Source organism: Platalea leucorodia (genome assembly GCF_965183815.1).
Source record: "Platalea leucorodia genome assembly, chromosome: 4".
NCBI lineage: Eukaryota > Metazoa > Chordata > Aves > Pelecaniformes > Threskiornithidae > Platalea > Platalea leucorodia.
The window spans coordinates 4,650,375-4,671,572 of NC_138826.1; the positions used below are offsets into that span (position 1 = coordinate 4,650,375).

The 21,198-nt window shown below is 52.7% G+C and overlaps 1 protein-coding gene across 4 annotated transcripts in view; it reads left to right on the forward strand.

The window, feature by feature from the left end:
- Nucleotides 1-19,448, forward strand: part of FAM53B (family with sequence similarity 53 member B) — a 68,515-nt gene extending 49,067 nt beyond the window's left edge. For 2 of the 4 annotated variants that reach the window (XM_082311288.1, XM_082311287.1), the window contains exon 5: nucleotides 15,744-19,448. In XM_082311288.1, the coding sequence (XP_082167414.1) occupies nucleotides 15,744-16,073 (330 nt within the window). In that variant the 3' untranslated portion in view covers nucleotides 16,074-19,448. The remainder of the gene's footprint in view (nucleotides 1-15,743) is intronic. The other 2 variants (XR_014228126.1, XR_014228127.1) reach the window with 2 other exon arrangements.
- Nucleotides 19,449-21,198: the final 1,750 nt, after the last annotated feature.

A 21,198-nucleotide genomic window follows, 5' to 3' on the forward strand; every position in this document is an offset into this window, starting at 1 on the left:
TTACAACTGCAGTTAACTAATTTAATTATCCCAGCGGGACCGAGTGCTTCGACAGTTAGGCTAAGCCTATCCCATAAGCTTTGCAAAACCCAACTGTATCAGATGGCAAATCTGACCAAAATATTTCTCCAGGTGAGATCTTTGGGACAGCCGCGAGCTGCTGGCCCTGCCTGCAGGGTGTTGAAGCCCGGCGGTGGCACTGGTCCTCCTGGCACAGCACCGACCTTCCTTGCCCTCCGAGGATTCCAGGGGGCAAAGACGGCTTCTCCATCGCATCAGACCCAGGGGAAAAGTTTGTCAGCTGGGAAACAGAGGGCTTAGCTGAGGAGATCCCGGGGGGTCAACAGGAGCTTCCCTTTCCCTCCAGTGGATGCTGAGCCCAGGTGCACATTTACAATTTGCATAGCCATGGCTTTGGCATAGGCAAGTGACCCAAGGATGGCAAAAATATAATCACTTGTATGTCCAAAAGCAACTCAGTCCGTGTTCCTGGAAAACCTTCAGCTTGACGAAGAAAGTTTCAGCCAGTGTTTTCTCTGGCTACTGTCCTCTGCGTCAAAAAATCCCCCAAAGCGAGACAGTGACGCCTGAGCACCCTGCGTTACTCAGCTGCCCTCAAGCATGAGATTCAAGAAAAACAGTTGTCGGGGTGGTTCATGCTCTGCAAGCACTGATACGATAAAGAAAGGGTCCTGAAGCCCCATACTGCGAGGCATGAGCGCTGTAGGAACGAGGAAAGGATTGCCTGGGTGCAGCATCTCCCTCCTGGTGGCAGCGAGAGCGATGGGCACCCCATCTCCCATCCCCTCCTCGCCCACCGGTCCAGGCTGGGTAGCCGGGGCCACTGCTGAACGCCTGGTGGTTTCTAACACCAACAACCAACACCACCATCACCGAGGAACTCTGCAACTGGGATCCAGCCCAAGACACGTCCCCTGGAGCATCCTGGATTTCCAGGGAGGAAACCCAGCCGGGTTTGGGTGCCCATGGCAGCGGGTGGATCCCCGAGGCAGGGATGTGCTGCTGGGCTTGGGGCAGCAGGGCTGTAGCAGAGTGGGAAGAAAGCAGAGCCAGGAGCTGTGCAAGGGCCAGGGTTTTCGTAGCTATTCAGTTATGAAAAGCAGTTCTGGCAGGCTGCTCTCCGCGTGGGAGGACTGGCACAGAGGGACGAGCAGGATTAGGCAAGTTATGGTGAGCATTCTTGCCTTTGGTGGGGCGGGCGTTCGGGGCGTGGGGCACGGTCAGAGCCCTCCCTGGGACGGGAACACCGTGAAAACCAGCTAATTCCTCGTGGGCAGGGGGAGACAGGGGATAAGCATGCTCGAGAAAACCCTGCAGGTTTGGGTATTCCCCTAGGCTGCTTTTAATGTTGCTCTAGGAAGAAAACTGGAAATTTCGGTAATTTCAGACAAAGAGCTGAAATAATGGCAAGGTGTCCATGGGGCTGCATGTGTCCTCTAGTCTGGCTTTATATGGGGTAGAAATGGCTTGTGTGCAATGGTCTCCATGATTCAAAGCAAAGGAAAGCCAAAGTGTCCAGACTGGGCTTTCCAGTAGACCTTAAAGCATTTACTTTACAGATGGGGAAACTGAGGCACAGAGCATGCCGTGAGTCCCTGGGTGCTAACAGCGGAGGTGGGGATGGAGCCCGGCGTGCCGGGTGCCGGATCAGCATCTGGCTCTGGCAGCGGATCGGTTAATTTTTTGCTTGTGCTGGTAACCACATGTGTTTATAGGCCTGAAACCTGGTCCCATAATCAAAATAAAAATAATTTGACCCGACAGAAATGTTTTCTTCATACCAGGAGGGATATTTAGGCCAGGCAGGAGGGGAGGGAGCCACTCCTGGAAGCAATTACATGGTCACATAACTGGGCTAATTAAGAGAGAGACCTAAATGTTAAAGTTCTGCTGGGAGGGAAAATACTTGGGAAAACATTGCCTTTAATTCCTCAAGATCCTGGTGTTGTCTCTTCTCTCTGCAATTCCCGTAGCTCAGAGAGGGGCGGTGAGCCCATGTCACTCCCCTTCTTATTTACTCATACAGCACCAAACCAGAGAGGCTTCAACTTCAGGCAGAAACCAAACGATGAACACGGTTTGTCGTTGAAATAGCGAGAGTTTTTAAAAGCCACAGCATCACAAAAATCTTTCTGCTCTTTTTAAATGCACGCCAACACTTTGCTTTATGTCTCTTCGCCTTCAAACTGGGTGTAAACCCGGCGGGTGATACTCAAGCGAGTGGGTGACGATGATGTGTCATTTAATTATCCCCAGCGTCCAGAGGCAGGTGAGATGCGAAGAGGCCGGTTTCTATTCTTCGCTCCGAGCAAGGAGGGTTTGGGTACCAGGGGAGGTGCCTGGCATCTCCGACCACTCTTGTGCCCCTTAAAACGAGGCCATCAACCATCCTCTTATTTCTGTGCAGGGCTTGGGCTTGCGTTCCAACTTCTTTTTTTTTCCCCCTTTCCACGTGAAGCAGAAGCCTAAGGAGGGCAACATCCAACCTCCGAAATCCCAGCAGTTGTTCTGACAGCGTGTTAATTAATCTCGTGGTCTCCTTTCTAGGCGCAGCGCTCTTGGTCTCGCAGCTCCAGGGACCATGTCCATACCAGCAGGATGTGATCAGAAATGGTTGGGATCAGATTTTTCCTTGAATTGGGAGATTTCTCAAAGAGTTGTTTTTCTTTTTCTGATGTGGGTGCGCCTAAAAGATATGGGAGATGAGCAATGTTGCAAGGGTGATGGGAGGTGGCTTGGACCCCAGCTGTCCTCCTGGCTGGGCTGATTTCGGCAAGAACGGGTGGTTTCACCCTTTGCAAGGCACCAGGAGAAGCTGGCTGGGTGTATTAGGTGAGAAAAATAGATTTTCTAAAAAAAACCCAGAGTCTGCCAGAGATGCTGTGTGGTGGAGAGACACGTGCTTGGTTTTCCTCTCCCATGGTTTGGTGCAATTCTTCTCCAAAGGGCACCTTGCTGTGTGGTGACCTGGGGATTTGCCATCTCCCACCTCCGCCGCTTTCCGACATCTCTGTGTCAACATTTCCTGCGGGATTTGGGGTGTTGTGTGCCAAAACGCCTTGCAGCAGTATGAATGTTGGGTTTGGTGGCTTGTCTGAGTCACCTATGGGAAGCCAAGCCGTGGGCCAACGCTGGCGTTGGCGTGTGTGTGCTGGCTGAGCAGATTGCTTTCCTTCGCACAGGCTCTGGGGAGCTGCAAGGGAGACGTAACATGTCTGTCACACCGATGATGGCCGCCCCGAATGAGAATTTGCCGTCATCCCCGGCAGTGGCAAAACGAGCCCTTGCTATCTCTTGCCCATTCTGTTTCCTGCCATGTAAAATTTTGATATGGTTGTTACTGAGAGATTTTAATTTGTGTTAACACATTTCCAAACACAGCTATCCTTTTTATAGATTTTTTTAAGTGAATGATTTTTAAATAGATATAAAAAAATTGCGCATATGTATATATATATTTATTTGTTCAACCTCAGCCACATTCCCCGGAGCACTAACCCCAAGCAGGGGCAGCTCTGGCTGGAAATGGAGGATGGTCTTCTAGTGTTCGGAAATACAGCTTGCCGTGGAAAGAAAGGCACAAACGTCTTTGTGGCGTGTAAGCCATAGCACTGCTGGCAATAAGGGTTTTTTTTAGGAAAAACTTCTTCACCGAAAGGGCAGTCAGGCCCTGGCCCAGGCTGCCCAGGGAAGTGGTTGAGTCCCCATCCCTGGAGGTATTTAAAAGCCGGGTAGACGTGGTGCTTGAGGACATGGTTTAGTGGTGGGCTTGGCAGTACTGGGTTAACGGTTGGACTTGATGATCTTAAAGGTCTTTTCCAACCTTAACGATTCTATGATTCTATGATTTTATAATTGTCAGACGTGATGAGAGATGTTGGTTCCTGCCAGTTGTACGTGCACTGCTAGGGTCTGTGCACTGGTAATAAATGAAGACTTGGGGGGTGGTACCCGTGCCCCATTTCTGGTGGCTCCACAAGGTTTTGGCTTCTCTGTGAGCCTTCAAAACATTTGCAGTTTGAAGAGCTACATCTCTCATAACAAATACTCTACTACTGATGTCTTATCCTCCTGAGTTTTATCTACCATCTGTTTGATTTCCTGCAAGGGTTGTACCCATGAACACTGAGGAGCCCCAGACAGCTGGCAAACTACTCCTCCTCCTCCGTGAAGCTCCTTATTATACAGTGTGGCATGTAGAATATGGGACAGAGAGTAGTTGCTATAGAACAAATAAGGCAATTAAAATACGATATGCCCTTGCATCTCCCGGGGTTACGGAGAGCTTTCTGTGGTTATGAATTCTCCATAAAGAGCTCTCTGCCCTGCGAGTGGGCTCTGAAGGTTGGATGAGAGGGTACTGGCAGCAGTGGAGACCAGTTTAGAAGGTGGTGAGGACGAAGTACTGGGTGTGCTTGATAAGGAAGAGTTATAGAGAAGACTTTGTGCCTGACAGACGCCTGTTATGGGAAGGGTGCTGAGATGCTGGAGCCGGGTACAACGGGACTATTCACGTTGTGTGCTGGCTGCCATAGACAGACAGTGCCATTGATGGGGTGACTTCACTGTCCTCCAAGGAGCACGTGCCTTCGCAGGATGGAGTCATCCGCACGAGGAATCACAAGAGCATCCTCCTGAAATGTGGATGGGTGGTTCTTGGGTTTTTCAGGATTAAAATCAGCTTCAGCCTGGGCTAGAGATCCGGAGAAGTGGGGTGTGTGATGCTCTTAATGGTTGGGAGCCAGGCTGTCCTCTGCCTTGTTGTCCCCTCCGAACTAAGGAATAATGGCAGTTTCCATGAGGATCCATGCGTGTAGGAGCTCGTGCGCTCCCAAAGCTGAAGTAAACAGCCCACCAGCTTGGAAATGCGTCAGGCTGGTCTTGATGCTGAGCGGGGAGAAGTTTCCAACTGCAGGATGGGAGAGGTGGCCTCTCCTCTCCGACCACCCAGCTCTTTCCTCGAGGGGTAAAATTCTCTAAATTTCCACGTGAGAAGATTTTCTGCTAAATTTTGGCAGCTTTCAGGCTTGCTGGTGAGGGCAGGAGGGGCGGCACCGATCTCGGTCAGCGTCAGCACCCACTCGAGCTGGTGGCAAATATTGCCAAAAGGTAGTGACAGGCGAAAAACTGGAGGTTTGAAATTCCAGTCGTATCCCAGGAAATAGTTTGCTATTGATGTAACTTCTGAGACAGATTCCAGCTTCCAAGCCCCAGTGTTTTTTAAATAAACACAAATGAGAGCCTGCAAAGGTCAATTTGTGGCTTGGTGGGAAAAAGCCTTCGGTTCAGGATCAAAAGCAAATGACTCGGTTCGGAGGGCGCAGAAGACCTCAGAGGCCGGCTGGATTTAACTTTGGTCAGACTGTTACACATGCCGCCATCATCATTCATTGCCCCGGTATTTTTTTTTATTTCAAAACACAAGTAGTTGAAAAAAATTCAAGTCAATACTGGATATTAGGTTCATAATGATGTTTACTCCTGGCATGAACTGTTAATGTTTTTTTTTTTTCCCTCCCTATTCCTTTGACCAACAAGTCTCCGTATTTGTTGAAGTCTAGCAAACTTCGTCTTGGCTGGCGTCCACCGAGGCAGGGCAGACCAAGCGGTACTCGGTGAGGTTGCCCGCTGGCGCAAGCCCACGTTGCTGAGATCCTCCTGCCTGCGACGCCGAGGGAGATGCTCGTACGCTGCGAGGAACTTCACCCCTGAAATATTTCTGTTGCTTTCAGTGGTGTTTTGCATCAGTTTTTCCCTATGCTGCACTGAAAACAAAAGCTTTTGTTGGGCATCATAGATTGGCCTGATCTAAAAGTTTTATCAGGTCCAGTGCATATATGTTTTAATGTATGGAGGGCAATATGTTAAGAGGAATGGATGCTTTTGAAGTTATGGCACTGGACTGGACCTCATATGTGTCAACTCCATTCCTGCCTCCTCTGCAAATGTCCTTCAGGCAGGTTTCCCTGCCTCAGTTTCCCAAATGGAAAAATGAAGGCAATGCATTTTTTCACCTACCCCTGTCCGTAAGCTCCTGAGGCCGTGCTGGCTCGGGTGGGATGTAATTTGGGTGCTACCCACAGCAGCAAAACCTTGCTCTTAGGTACCGGGCCGTATCGCTGCCAGAAGCAGCACCCAAAAAAGAGCCATCTCCCTGTGAAAGGCTGATCTGTTGGTGCAGCTCCGGAGTGACCATTTCAGGCAAGGTACTCCGGTATAGTCAGAGGATGCTTGTAGGAGGTGATTTATTGTAGTAGGCTCTATTTTAGTTACCCGACAGAGCTTTTAATAGCAATAACGTATAATTCGACGACATCCATTGTTTTGATTTTACAGCCGAAATGGTCCCATCTGCCCCAGTTATAAATTTGTGACTCACCAGACACAATGGGCTGAAAATAAATTCAGCCGTGGAAGCAGAAACGGGCTGTGCCCAGGGACATGGGAGTTTCTGCCATGAAATCACTTTTCCAGCATGGGTTGAGACTTATGCGTGTGGACGGGTTCCTCCGGCAGCATCCCTTGCCCGGGCGAGGGGGGTCCAGTGCCCGAGGACCATGCCCTGCCGCCCCTGCTCCCGGCTCCATCCCGCCGCGGGATCCAGGGACGCAGGGTCGGGTGTTGCCCTCTCGTTCACTCATGGGAGGACAAGACTGGAAACACAAACAAAGCTTGGCAGTGTGTGTCCCAAACACACATAAAATCTGATTGTATCCCAAAGCCGTGCATCTGATTCATCACATGCTGTTTAACCCTCCGGTGCCCAGGCTCGTACGCTACATGGAACCAAAGACCGGCTTTGATAAAGCACAGAGATTCATCCTTGAATGAATCGACGTGCTCAAAAGCGGCAGCCAAAAGTGGTTGTTCATGCTGTTTTTAAAAAAATCCAGCACTCCGGGAGATTTCCAGGCTTGCTGCTCCCTCCCACGCTTCAGGTGAATGCAGCGGTGGCAGGATTTGCAGACGATGGTTGCGTTTTTCTCCCCTTGAAGGTGCTTCATCAATCACATCTTCTTCTGCCAGAGGATGTTGGAGGCATTCGAAGGATGGAGCAGGGTGCAGATTTTGGATCTGCGGCTAAGCCCAGCGCAGCACTGGGAACGGCTGCTTTGGGCACAGGGAAACGTGGCCGTGGCCTCCTGGGCAGCTGGTGGGTTTGTAGAAAATATTTTTTCAACACAAAATTCTAGTAGTGATGGTCGGAAGTTATTTGGGAGTCTCTTGCCTTGCAAAACTCTCCCAAAGCATTTCAGAAAAGCAGCACTAAGTAAACCGGGAGGGCAGTTCAGTTTTCTTTTCAAGAGAAAGATGCTCAGGATTAGCCTGAAATGGAGACTGTGTCAGAAGAGTATGTGTACTTCAAGTCTGCATTTAATTTGCAGGAGGCCACGGTGCTGGGTGCGACGGTGGGTGCAGGTGCCCGTGGTGGGAGGTGGCCTTGGGTAGCACCCATGCATCATACGGAGGGGTCTGCCCTGCACCCGGTGTGTCCAGCTCGGGTGGTTTTATCACCCGCTCCCTGGGTTTTCTGCCTGTTTCCATCACGGGGCTGCCGCCTGCCTCACGTTTGAGGCGTGGGGATCAATTGGTGTTTGCTCAGCGCTCTGAGGGTGTTACTTGGAGGATGGTGACTTGCCGCATGCCGCCTGTGCACCATAAATCACCGCACGAGCCATTGCTCGTCGCAGGTCCCCTCTCTGGACGGAGATATCCCAGGTCCCAGCTTGAGCTTGGAAAAAACCGAGCCAGAGGCCATGCCCGGGCTGGGGAGATGCTCAGTGAGTTTTCCCTGCCAAGATGAGACAGGGGCAATCCCAGCCGTTGAGCACCCACTTAGGAAATAATTCCTTAGGAGCAGTTATGGGTACATGACTCCAGATTACTTACTCCCCTCGCATTTTTAATCCAACCCAGCATTAATTTGATGCCTGGGGAAAAAGCAGGCTACCATTATCACCTTAAGTTAGTCACTGTGTGCTAAGCCTGCTCCCTACGCGTTGTGGGAGGTGAGACGCTGGCACAGGGAACTATTTGGGATTAGGTGTACCCTTGCACCTCCTGCCTCGTGTTTGAAGTCCCAGGTTTACACACTGCAGCGCTGCCTTTCCATAAATTCTGGATTTATGGTCATCCACGGTATGATTTTATCCCTTTACTTGCTGGTGGTTTCTTTACCGGCGCTGCTGAAGCTATGAGATGCTCCACACCTGCAGCCATCCCAATTCTTCATCCCTGTGGTTCATCCCGCTCCGCACCTCCTCGCCGCGGAGGACACGGTGTCCTGCTGCGTTGCTATCATCCCAGTCGCCTATCTGTCTCAAGCACTTTGGGGCATATATTAATTAAAGTGCTGGTGCGAATAAAGGCTTTATGTCACTGCCAGGGAGGTGGCGTCAACGAGGTGACGCTGTCCTCGTGCTGGTGACAAGATTGGTGTGGGACGTAATGCATCTGCTGGTGCCGCTTCGTGAATTATAGCAGGTGGAAGTGTCCAGCTGGAGCAGGTTTCCACTGAAATGGACTGATTCGGTGAATTGAGAGAGTTTCAGAAAGCGTTTTGCTGAGGGAATTGAATGAGAGATTTTTGGAAGTTTGGTTTCAATTTCTATAAAGCCTTGCTTTATAATTTAGGGCATGAAATGAGACCACAATAGTAGAATAGAAATATTATTTCTGTACTGAAAATGATGCAAATAATACGAAAATGATATAGGGCTGGTATTCTCAAAAATGTGGTTTAACAAAAATAAAATAATTCCATATTAGTGATTTTTCATCCTAACTTGGGACAAGTCAAAATACCAGCACCTCTGAATTTCCCCAAAGACGAGCCCCTCCAAACCCTGAAGTTTTGGGGGATGAGCTGGGTTCAGGCTCGCCATTGCTCAGGCCAGAACCACTCCAGTTAAACCCATGGTGTTGCAATAGCGTCATGGGGAGAGCAGCCCGGCCCCAATGCCACCGTCTCTGTTAGGCTCTCGGCAGCACCAAGCGTGTTGGCGTCAGCACCCTGCGGTGCTCCAGGGATGCGCTGCCGCGGCCGGGAGCAGCCTCTGGCCTCCCGGGATGCAGAGAAGAAGCCAGAGAGCCTGCAAAAGCTGGGCACAGGAGGGAAAGACAACCTGGAAATAAATAAATACACAGTAATCGCTTGTGGGGCTGCCTAATGACCTGCCTGAGCAAATGGATTTCTCCAGCTCGTAGCGAAGGGTTCAGTGTCTGTTAGGGAAAATATTTGTTCTTGGCAGGAAACGAGGATTTCCTCCAGTTATCGTTAGGAATGGGAATGGGCTGGGAGGCTGCGCTGGGACCGAGTCCCCGCACGCAGGACGCTGCGGGATGCTGCGCACGAGTGGGGCGGTCGAGCCCCGGAGAGCATCGCTGCTCTCTCATTCCGTGCATAGCCGTGCCTGCTGTATTTCTCTGTGATTTCTGGGCTGCGTCTCTCCAGCATCTCCCTGGGGCTCTGTAGCACCAGGGGGGTTCCCATCGGTGGGTGATACAACAGCTTTTTCTTCTGCATTTGGAGAAATCCACTAAAAATCCTCACTGTTGTCGGGGCAGCTAGAGAGCTCCAAAGACGAGAGCAAAACTGCGAGTAAAACCAAACTAACTCTACCGGATCCAAATGCAGCGCTAATATTAATGACTTAAAGCCTCCTTCTTGCTTTTTTTTGGTTTGTTTGTTTAATACTGTGGTGTGAAGCGACTTGGTAGGATAATAGATATTTCTGAGCCTGCTCGTGAAAGCTGTTTTTCACACCAAACAGAATAAAAGCAAAATTATCTGCTAAAGCTGTAGACTTCCAACGCACCATCTAAGCGCCGGTGCCTGTTACTGCAAAATTAGGACTGGGGCTATGTAAATATTCCTCTTCATTAGCGGATGAGAAGGGGGAGAGCCGGGAAGGCAGACCCTGAAACAAGGGCAGCATCGTGGTACCCGCCGGGAGCAGCGTGGGAGCCGTCTCCTCCGTACAGGGAGGCAGGCATGCTCTGCGGCACGTCGGCCCGACGAAGGGTGCAGCGGTGCCTACAAATTACTCAATGCCTCCATAGATAAAATCTAAAAAAAATAAAATAGTGGATGAGTTTGAGCTCCCTGACGTGGCACCACTGCATATAACCCAGCTCCGGCTCTGCACCAGGCCCACGAGCTCTGTTTGCATTTCATGTACCCCATAACTGCCTCCTGTGTTTTCCTTCCTCAGGTATTTCAGTCGTTTCTTTCCCGACACTTCATTCATCGCTCAGAGGCTCTTTTCTGGGAGGACAGGGTCGGTGTAAGACCCACGTCCCCCCCGATGGCAGTGTTGATCTTGGAAGCCGGTGCTGCGGAGCCGCGTGCGGCAGCGGTTGCCAGCGCTGCTCGGGGCGAGACAGCCACGTCTCCCGCTTTTTGGGGAGGCCAAACAGCCGCAAGCGAGGTGCTGGTGAGACCTGTCTGGGGCGTCCGCCGAGCCGGTAACGTGCACGGCCGGCGAGCGGCCCCGGCGCCTGTGCTGCAGCCCGGGGCTGTTGGCAAAGCTCCTGAGATGCTTCTTGTGGTTGTGAAGAGGAGAGGCTGGTTAGCCCAGCCTCAGGGCTGAGCAGTCCCTGAAGCAGATCTCCTCGCTCTGCCCGGTGCAGCTCCTCTCCTCCCCTTCCCACTCACCGGGAAACCAACCTCGGGAGCACCAGCCTGGGGATGGAGTTGGAGGAGATTGCCGGGGAGAGCCTTAAAAGTAGGGGAGAGCAATGTATGTGTGTGTGTATGTGCCTGGCCTGGATAACAGCAGATGCGATACTGAGGTTCTGTAGAGCTTTAAAACCAAAGAAAACCCATTTTCTAGTTGCAAGCACCCGGCCGTCCTCCTTGGCAGCACGGGTGAGCACTTTCCATGACACAAATGCCAGGTGGGACTTCACCGTGCTGCAAACAGCCAAAGCAACAGATAACAACCCAGGTTGAAGGTATTTTACAGGAGGTGTTTGCCTCTGAGAATGATGTAAACAGAGCAGCCCCCAGCAGAGGTGATTTTGCGGGCCGGGAGGGCTGGCAGAGCCGCGTCGTCCCCGCACGGAGCAGCACCGCTCGCCGCCCGCTTCCCCCTTTCCTTCTGGCACCGGGTTATTTTCAGCTTTCTGAAGCAACTGTAGCCCAGTGTGCTAACGGGAGGTGATGACAGCCTGGTAGGTAGGGCCGGTGGTGCTGACAGCTTGTAGCGTTACACCTTCCCCAGAAAAATTGCGGCAATCACCTGGCAGGGTGGGGAAAAAAAAGTGTTTGCGCAAAAGCCCTGATCACCGCGGGGATCACGGTCCTGCTAATATTTATTCTAGCAGATCCACCATGTTTGCAGGGAGGTGTTTCAGGGGAAAGCTCACAGCTGGGTGTTTTACGAGGGGAAGAGTTACACGAAGAAATGTTGCTGAGGGATTTCTCCAGTTCTCTCGCTGTCGGGGCTGCCAGCCTCCAGCCCCTGTCCCCTGCGGGGACACACACTCAAGGGGAGGAAAAACCTGCGGAAAAGGATGGATGTGGGGGGTGAGTCGGTTCCCGCAGCCTTCCTGGCTCTTACCCTGGGTCCCCGCATGGTGCGGAGCATCACGAGAGCCCTGCGGGAAGGAGAGGCAGCCTGAGCTTGGTCACCACCATGAAGGGCTTTGCTCTTGGCAGCCCTGTGGCTCGTTCCGAGTGGCCAAGCGTTTCTTATTTGTATTTTTAAATGATTTTTCAGGTGCTTGCTTTAGTAACGTCTCGTTTTTTTGGTCTCCCTGAGGGATTGCCCAGCGTGCTGGATTGCTGCAGCTTCGGGGAGAGGCAGGGGAAGATAAACCAGCACCTCAGATGGTCAGAAACGGGTTATTGCGGTTGTGAGCAAGAAGTGTTTTGGGTGGAAGGTACATTAGTGATGCTCGCTGGGTGAAGTCAGGATGGCCACAAGCATCTCCCAAAAGCCACCTGCGTCAGATCCGGGAGGGTGTCTGGATTCCTGTGGATGCCTTGAGATCAGCAGCAGCTGGGATGCCTGCTGCCCCTTCGGTCTGGCGCCGAAGGGCGAGGTTGTGGGGAGGCTCGGAGGGGGCCCGGGGGTGCCTGGCCGTGGGGAACAAGCGCCGCATTGTGCCACCAAAACTGCTCTTTGGCCGATATCAATAGAGAACTTGACTGCCCGGTTTTGCCAGCTCAGCATTTCAGCGCGCGCTAAATTCACCCAATAAATAAAAAATGAGCAAAAAAACCTCCCGATGGATTGAGAACAGACGCTGCATTGATGGTCGTGGCTGATCCACAGCAGCTCCGCGGCCAGCGCAGGCGATGCTGGCTCGGTTATCACCATCGTGGGGGGACCCTTCCCCAAAATGTCCCTCCCCGCACCCTTACAACACCGTTCCCCATGCCGGGAAGGTGAGGCGTGGGATTTCGCGGCAGCCAGTGCCTGTGAAAACTTGCTTTCCACGCCGAGAGCTGGCAAACCTGCGTCAGAGGGAGTGCCTGCGCCCGGCACCCGCACGTGGCCTTCCTCCACCAGCAGCCGCTGCTGCGCTGGAAGCTGTGGGACCGTCGGAAGGGTTTTTCCATCCCCTTACAGGGAAGGTGACGACTCAAGGCTGTACATGGAAAATGTTGGGTTGCAGCACGTGTGGATTTGAGCAGGGAAAATAAGGCTCTTGGCTTGATTATCTTGCCGAAGTCCAATAAAATGCAAAATTTCCCTGAAAGTCAAGTACATTCATGGCTGTTCTCTGAGACGTGTCCAAGCTTGGAAACACTTTTCGTTTGGATGGGAAGAGTGTGCTGCGGACCTGTTTAGTTGCTCTCCAGGTTGCATCCTCCTTCATTCATCTTTATAGGCATCGCCCATCTCCTTCTCTGAAGCGTGGTAGAGCATCTCCCATCCTCGCAGGGTGCTCTAGCCCACCCGCAGCAGCCCGGCACGCCTGCGCCTGGGTACCGAGCCCAGGGAAGCGCTGGAGCCAGGAGATGAGCTCGATTAGCAGCAGAAGAAAAATTAATGTTCTCAGAAGTGCCAGAGTTTTGTTTGTAGAAAGGATTTGCACTTCTGAGAGGGCTGTTGACTTTCAGGAGACTTAGGCTTTCAAGTACCTAAATCACTTTTGGAAATATGCTTGCAAATTTTTGTAAGTACTTAGAAAATATTTCTCCTATGTCCTCAGGCCTCCTCCAAGTGCAGTGGTAATTACAAGTTGTCCATTAACCACAATGTGCAGATCTCTGCTTGAAGCTGTTACTCATTCGGCACCTAGAAGACAGACCACAGGGAGAGGCACGGCTTGTGTTTAAAAAATAGGAGAAGGATGACGTGGGGACTGGGTGCAGTTGGGTTTTTAGAGGACAAACGCCTGGTTTTTCACATGGGCTTGGGGCTTGTGGGTTTTTGGAAGGTTTCAGAGACTGAAGGCCGTGTGAAATGTAGCCCCCCCAGCTCGGGCAGTGGCCAACTCCTCCTTGGGCAGTGGCCAACTCCTCCTTGGGCAGCAGGAACTTCTCCTTTCAGATACGACAGCCTCTGCGTCATCTCCTGCAACAACCCATTTTACCGTGGTGCATCGTTCAGCGCGGTGCCCAAAGCCTCTCAGCAACGTGTGGCCAGTGGGTACGAATTCAGCACAAGTACCTTGGATTTCTTCAGAAGTGACTGGAGTGTGAAGCAGCTGGGGCTTTGACCTGCATCCCTCAGGGGATACGTAAAGGGATGCTTTTGCTTTGTTCAGAGCCTGGGTTAAGTTATTTTGGTGGAGTTACTCCCAGTTTACCTGGATTTGAATGAAAAAAAAACCTGAAGCAAATGTGCATGAATTCCCCAGGCACATCGGTGGGGATGTTTGGAGCAAGGCTGCGTCTTCAGGCTGCGTGTTTGGTCACGAACCGTGCGACGGCGGAGTCTGACGGGTACCGACACTCTCCTGGTTGCTCCGGCTTCAGTCGGGGCCAGGCTCTTGGCGAGAAGGTGTGATGGAAACAGCGTGGTGCTGGCCTTCCCCCAGATAAACGAGTGCAAGAGGCCCAAAGAGCTCTCCTCCTCCACCCCCCTGCTGTCCCCAGGCAACCCAACATCCATGTTAGCTTAACGACATTTGGTCTAACCTATATTAACGGGTTCCGGTGATGAGAGTTTATAGCTTTTGGAAATCTTTAGCAGTGCTCCAGGATCTTTATGGCTGGAAACACAATACACCCGCCTACACCCGCCGCTTGCTGTCTCCAGCCCAAACCCCACTTTTCCTAAGCTGTTCCTCGGAGGTCACCTCGGCTGGACTTACCAACTTCTTGCTGCTCTGGACTCTCAAAGAGCTGCCGGCGTCTGTCTTAGCAGATTTAACCCCACCAGGCAGCTTGTTCAAGAGAATACTGACCGATGCCAGGCGCTGGTGAAGCCTCCGGGGAATCCCATCTGATCCATATCTCCACCAAGACATGAGCCACCCATAACTTACCATGGAGTGTCCTTTTCCTCCTTTAGAGTAGTTTTTGTGCCCATTTCCTACAGCCTATAGACAAAATACAAGCCGTGTACCCATGCTGCGGTCTTCTCATCACGGAGGTTTCAGTTGACACTAAAAAAAGCCTCCCCCAAGACAGGGATCTTTAAAAGCGAGGGGTCTCCTAACCCGGAGCCCTGCTTCATTGCACGTACACTTCAGGTTTCATCCTGCACCTAAATCCCACGTCGGGAAAGGCGAAAGGAGGAGGGGAGAGCTGATGCTCGTGTGCTCGTACCTATTTATTGGTGTGGTTTCTGAGGATTTGGGGGCCATAGCTTGTCTTCAGCTAGCCAGGGGGCTGCCTTCCCCCGGTACTCAGTGGATGCACATTCAGGCTCTTGCGCGAGGCTTGCACAAGCTGCTGAGATGCTCCACGGTCTTCTCCTGCTCAGGGCACGCGCTCTGCCCCGCAGCCAGCGGGACGGCCACGTTATTTCCATTGGTATTCGCTAATTAGGATTTAGTTTGCTCCTTTAAAAAACAACTCGGGTAAAAGGCATGCCCTGTCAGGTAAGCACGTTTGTGGTCAGAGAGCAGCTCCGAGAGGTTGTGTCTGCTCTGCTCTGAAGGGTTTTGAATGCCTGCGAGCTCCTCGTCATTGCTGGAGTTCAAAACTGTTCTGAAGACATGACAGCACATAAACTGCATTAAGTTTCTGGCCAAGGCAACCAACCATGGAGCCTCTTCCTCAGAGAGACAAGGGACAGACCTCGCGTGGGCTTTAATAAGGGAGGACAGCCACGAGCCATCACAGCGGAAGGGTTAGCAGCACACGAGCTCCAGCTGCTTAAAGAAGGGGATGAAGTTTTTCTTAGCTAGTTAATAAGTGGAGTTGTTGGAAACGTTCATTTAGTTTTGGCAGAACAGCTCCGTACTGCCTTACACGTTGCGACCGGGAGGTGCGCGGGGTGGAGGTGGTGACGGGGCTGATCCGGCCCGGGGTGGGGGTGGTTTTGGTGCCATCGCCCGTCGCAGGGATGGGAGAGGCGCAGGAGCTGCCGTGGATGGGGAGGCGGGGGCTTGCAGCGGCTGCCCGGCTCCCGGGGACCAGGCGGCTGCGAGCCGAGTGTTTCAGCTGATCTCCTTGCTTTCTGCTGGGATGGGGGGCTCGTGGGTTTGGGGGACTCTCGGCTCACCTGGTGTAACTTCTAGCCCAGCCCGGCTTCAGGATTCCCTCGCTCCCTGTCCCCACACTTGTCTCAGCTGCCTCTTTCCCCTTGCCTTTGCAGAACCGCCAGACTTTCAACAGCCTTACCTGCCTTAGCGCCGCGGCCGAGGACGGCTCCCAGCGGCTCCCCGGCCCCCAGCCATGGACCACGGCCCCCCGCTCCCCGGAGGTGATGCCGGGCAGGACCCCCGCCTGCACCCCGGTGCCGGAGCCGCCGCACTCGCGGGCCGACGAGCGCCGGGCCAGCAGGGACGACCTCTCCTGCGAGGAGGAGGAGGAGGGTGGCGGGAAGGAGGAGGACGGGGTGGCGTGGCGGAGCGGTGGGACGGGCACCGAGAGCCTCTTCCAGCTGGACGGCGAGATAGATATCGAGCAGATAGAAAACAACTGAGGAGGGAGTGGGTCCTCTCGCCCGGGGTCGGGGGGCTGCCAGCAGAGCCGTGGAGGGCTCCCCGCTGCCAGCGCGGCGGTGGCGGGCTCCTGCCACTGCTCCCCTCCTGCCAGCTGGAGGGGCCGAAGCAGCTTTGCCAAAATTTCATCAGGTATTTAGAGCAATTTGTGTGCGTGCGTGTGTAAATCTTGAAATTCTTTGTAACTACTGTAGCCAGAGATCAGCTCGTCGGAGGAAACTGCCTGGCCGACTGGGGAAACCAGGCGCAGGGATCGCCAAAAACTCACATTTAGTGAGTAAACGGCTTTTGCCAACATCGGGCTGGAGCTGCTGGGGCCAGCCACGCTCCCCTGGGTCCCACCTGCACTTGTTTATTAGGAGATGCTCGAGGAGAAACCACCGCCCATGGGACTGGAAAAAGTGGGGGAAAACCAGAATAGTGAGATTTGCAAACCGAGCGCTGGCTGGCGGCTGCGGGGGCGGCTGTGGCTCCTCTTCGGTGCCGCGTCCCGGGCGGCCCCAGCACCCCCCTCGCTCCCCGGCAGTGCCGTGAGAAGGAAATCACAAGTGAAGTGTTCTGCTTAAATTTAATAATGGTAAGAGCTGGGGTTTTACTCCTTTTTTTTTTTTTTTTTTTTAAATTTTCCTTTTCCTGATGAGGAATTAAAGGGACCCCCAGCCCGCGCAGCTCCAACGCGGGGCGGCATCCGCAGCAGCGCTCGGCAGGCGCTGCCCGAGGATGCTCAAATGCCTTTCTTCCCTATTTTTTTCCCTTTCCAGTCCCCTCTCTCAAACCCATCGGGAAAACGCCCCAAACAGTCTTGGTGCCACCCTCGCTCGGGTTCCCAGCACCCAGTTTTGAGCGGGGCCGGGCCATTTACCCATTTCCCAGCGGCTGTGCCCCTTTGCTACCCGAGGCACGGCTGCCACCCTCTTTTTTTTCGCTCTGTCTTACTGTGAAGGGGCTGCACGCCCAAGGCACGCCGCGGGGTTACTTGACAAAAATCAGCTGGCGAAAGGCTGAAAATCCAGGTAGCAGCACTGAAAGCTTTTCCTCTCCCTGTGCCTTTGTTAAGCACAGATAAAAGTGGTGACCGTGACGTTTGTACGATATGAATTCTCTTTGGTAAAAACAAGCAGTCCACTTGCTAACAGGTTTAGAAGGACACATTTTTTTTTTTTCCTCCCTCTTTTTTTTTTTGTTTGTGTGTTTAAAGCTCTAGGAAAGCTGTACGAGAGGCTTCCAGCATCTTCTGCAGGTTCCCTCAAGCTCAGGGTTTACTTCCCGAGCTCTGCAAAAGCACGAAAGGAAAAGAAGTCATTGATGCCAACCGCCGTGGAAGACATGACGTTTTTAACGGGCTTCGGCACCGCTGTTGGCAAAGCTTTAGGAGTCCGTAACTCGGAAAGGGCTGAGAGCCGCTGGTACAGGTTTTATTCATCATTTCTGGTTATGTTAGTGCACTTTTTTCTGCGGTGGTTGGGGATGCGTGAGGCGTCTCCCATCACAGCGGAACCCATCAGCTGTTATATAGCTTTATCCCTGTCCTGGCACCGCAGAGGCTTTGCTGGCGGCAGTGGTCAGCCCCAAATACTTGGGGAGGGGATGACAGGGATGTCTTTTCATTTTAGAGAACCTTCCAGCTCTTCTAAAGTGTCGCTTGATGCATCGTTTAAAAGAAAATACACCCTGGCTTCATTTTTAGCCCTCCTGTAGTGGACGGCGCTGCCCGTCTCAGACGTTTTGGGAGGGTCCAGCCACGCCAGCGCTTCCCCGGGCTGCGGCCGCCCCTCCGGTCCGTGCCCCCGCCGCGGCGCAGCCGCCGCACGGATCTCGGCTTTGAGTCTTCCCGATGCTCCGTACCCCCCGCCGCTGACGCGTCCCCGCTCTCGGGGCACGCAGCTCCCGCCGGCCACGGGCACCTCCTCAGCTGCTGACTCCTGAATGACCGAAAAAGGGCAAATTCACCCAAATCCATGTCTGGCTGCTGCCGCAGAGCTCCGGGTGGGCTCTCGCCTGTGCGTCACCGGGGCTGGAATTCCTAAGGGCTTCTGTTTTCTTTCCAAGGGCTGCTACCGGTGCTGTGCCAACCCCCCGGTAGGCAGGTGACCAACGGACCACTACCCAGCTGTACTCGACGTAGCCGTAGCATTCAGTTTACATACAGCACAACCCGTTTGCCTTACTAAAGACGCTTCTCCAATGAGTCATGGCCTTACACTGGGCACGTTAGCGTAGGCACAGACTACAGTTAGCGACGGTTTTGAGGCCACGGTGGTGTTCGGTTGGGTATTTCGTTGTTGGGTTTGTATGATTTCATGTACTTATTCTCAGTTTAAGAAAGCCTTACTTTTTAAATTTTTTTTTTTTTTCTCTCTCTCTGTAGAGGTAAAACATTTGTGGATTTATATATATATAAATATATATATAAATAAAGTAATTAAAAATATTAAATATAATATAGTATGTGCCTCAGATTCAGGGGACATCCTGTTGATTGTAAAGTCAGAAGTGGCGTTGCTCCCCGGGACGGGGGAGGTCAGGAGATGATACCAACCCTACGGGAGAGCGGGGCGTCCCCCGGGGGCTGCTCTTCCTTTCTAAAGGACTTCACCCATTACACAGATGCTTTGGGAACCCCCCCCGGCAGAGTCCTGCCGCCTGCCAGAATGTGATATTAAAGTAATATGCAGAAAATGGATGTTATTCCTTGCTAGGTAGCTAAAACAGGCTCAGCATTGTGAAGAGGCTTGGTGGCTTGTCCAAGGTGGGACCCAGCCTGGCCAGCGGCCGCTTCGGGTCGGGGTTCGTCAGGGCGAGGCCTGAAAAAAGGATTGTAATAGGAAAAGTCTTGGCACGCACATGGGGAGTTTGCAGATGCAGCTCTTCGAGCCTGTTCTATGAAAGATGACGTTAAAAAAAAGACAGAAGGAAGTATTTGTAAAATAGATGATTGTAATTTTTCCATGTTATAGCGTAGCCTATTTGGCCAATAAAGTTGTGTTTCAAGTGCATTGTTGAAAAGCTCCTGGCTGAACAGGCTAAAACAGACTTACGTAGGGTGTTCTAGGATTGTAGCAGTGCTTCACAGTGTCGATGGGTTTGATGTTCAAGAACTCAAAAGAAGAGGATGGCCAAAAAAAAAAAAACAACAACAAAAAAGAAGAAGAAAAGAAAAAAAAGCCTTCCGAAGCTATGACCTGTAGTAGCCAAGTCTCGCTGGCAATGGCACAAGCGCAGCGGGACGCGCGTGTCCCCGGGGAGGGGCTGCCCGGGTGCCCCGGTGCTGGCTGCCCTCTCCCCGGGCGGGCGAGGAGGCCGCCCGCTCCTACCCCTCCATGACTTGATTGCACTAGAGCAGCTCAGTCTCAGGAAATTGCTTGTTACTTTTACTGTGTAAATAAAGCTTCCTGGTTGAAGAACCCCGGCCGGTGTCTTGCCTCTCTGTGCCGTCCCCGGGGTCGGGGATGCTGGGGACACGGCTGCTCCGCGGGGACGGAACGGCCGGGTCATGGCAGCGGTTGGGGTTTGATGGGGCAGAGCTGGGGGGCGGGTGCAGGAGCCCCACGTGCCTCTTCTCTCCCCGAGGCGGGGCTGGCTGCACCTCCTCGGGGCCCAAAAACTGGGTGTGGGTTGGGAAGGCTGGGGACCTCCATCGAACAGTCCTGACATCCATGTCAGAAACAGCAGGGGTGCCCCAGCCGTGGGTTGCAGCAGAAAACTGGGCATTTTTGGCTGCTCAGGTGCAGGTTCAAGGTTTAGGGGAGGCTTAGGTTGGATACTAGGAAAAACTTCTTCACTGAAAGGGCTGTCAGGCCCAGGCTGCCCAGGGCAGGGGCTGAGTCCCCATCCCTGGAGGTATTTAAAAGCCGGGGAGATGTGGTGCTCGAGGACATGGTTTAGTGGTGGCCTTGGCAGTGATAGGTTAACGGTTGGACTCGATGACCTTAAGGGTCTTTTCCAACCTTAACGATTCCATGATTCTATGATGCACCCCCCCGCGGCGGGGGGACGTCTCCCATGGCCCCCCAGCCTGACGCTGGCTGTTATTTAGCATTAACACAGCCAAAGAGGCAACAGCGAAATGCAAACCAACATTTCAGTGCTAAGGAGCACCTTGTGCTTTAAGGACAGAGGCAATATCCCACCCCTTAAAATAAAATCTAAACCCAAGCAAGGCAAGAGCCCACGGGGCGTTAAATAAATTCTTGGGGAAACGGGGCACTGTCATCTCCCTGCGGCCTTTGCAAAGCAGAAAGGAAAACGGCGGCGTTTCCTTGACCGAGCAAACAGTTTAAAAAGTTTCACGACAGATGGCAGGATGTTTATCTGCCGAAACTTAATCAGATTGAAGCGATAGGCTTAGTGTAATAGAACAAAAAGGAAGAATTATAGGATAAAAAAAATTCTCAGTCAGCCGTCACAGCCCTAACGTTCGACCAGGGTTTGCGGCATCCTCTGCCTGTGCGCGGACGCACACGGCGCTGTACACTTTGGCTGAACCGCTACCCAGAGGCTAAAAAGATACAAAAACAGACCAAAAAATGGCACTAAGGTCACTTTCCCAGATGTGGTTTATTTTACTGTCATTGAATTCCTAGCCCGCTGTCCCCAAGGGGTGCTGTGCAGCTCAGCGGCCAGCTGGTAGCTCTGAAAACCAAGGGTTTCCAACACTCGCAGGCTGCTCCAGGAACACGGAGCATCACTTCGGTGTCCTTCAGGGACCGAGGTCATCTTCAGCTGTTGGGGCTGCTGGAAACAGCCGGAATTATTGTTTACCTCCCGCTTGCAAACGTAGAAAGCGGTAGCTGAATGCAGACAGCGGCCAGAGCACGCTGCCCGAGCACATGTATATATAAACATATGTACCGCATGCATAATTGCGTACCTTTCCGTGGTGCCACGGGAGGTCTGAAGCAGGTTAAAGCCCAAACGGCCTCATTCCACTCCAGTCTAAAGAACAAAGCCTGGCCTAAAGCCCAAGGGGGCGCAGAACTGCCGACAGGCTGGTTAAAAGGGGACTTTGGCCTACTAAAGGGCGACCCTTGCAAAGCTGGCGAGCGCCGGTGAAGGTGGGCACTGCCTGCTGCCCCTGGGGCCGAGGATGTGATGGAGCAACCCCCC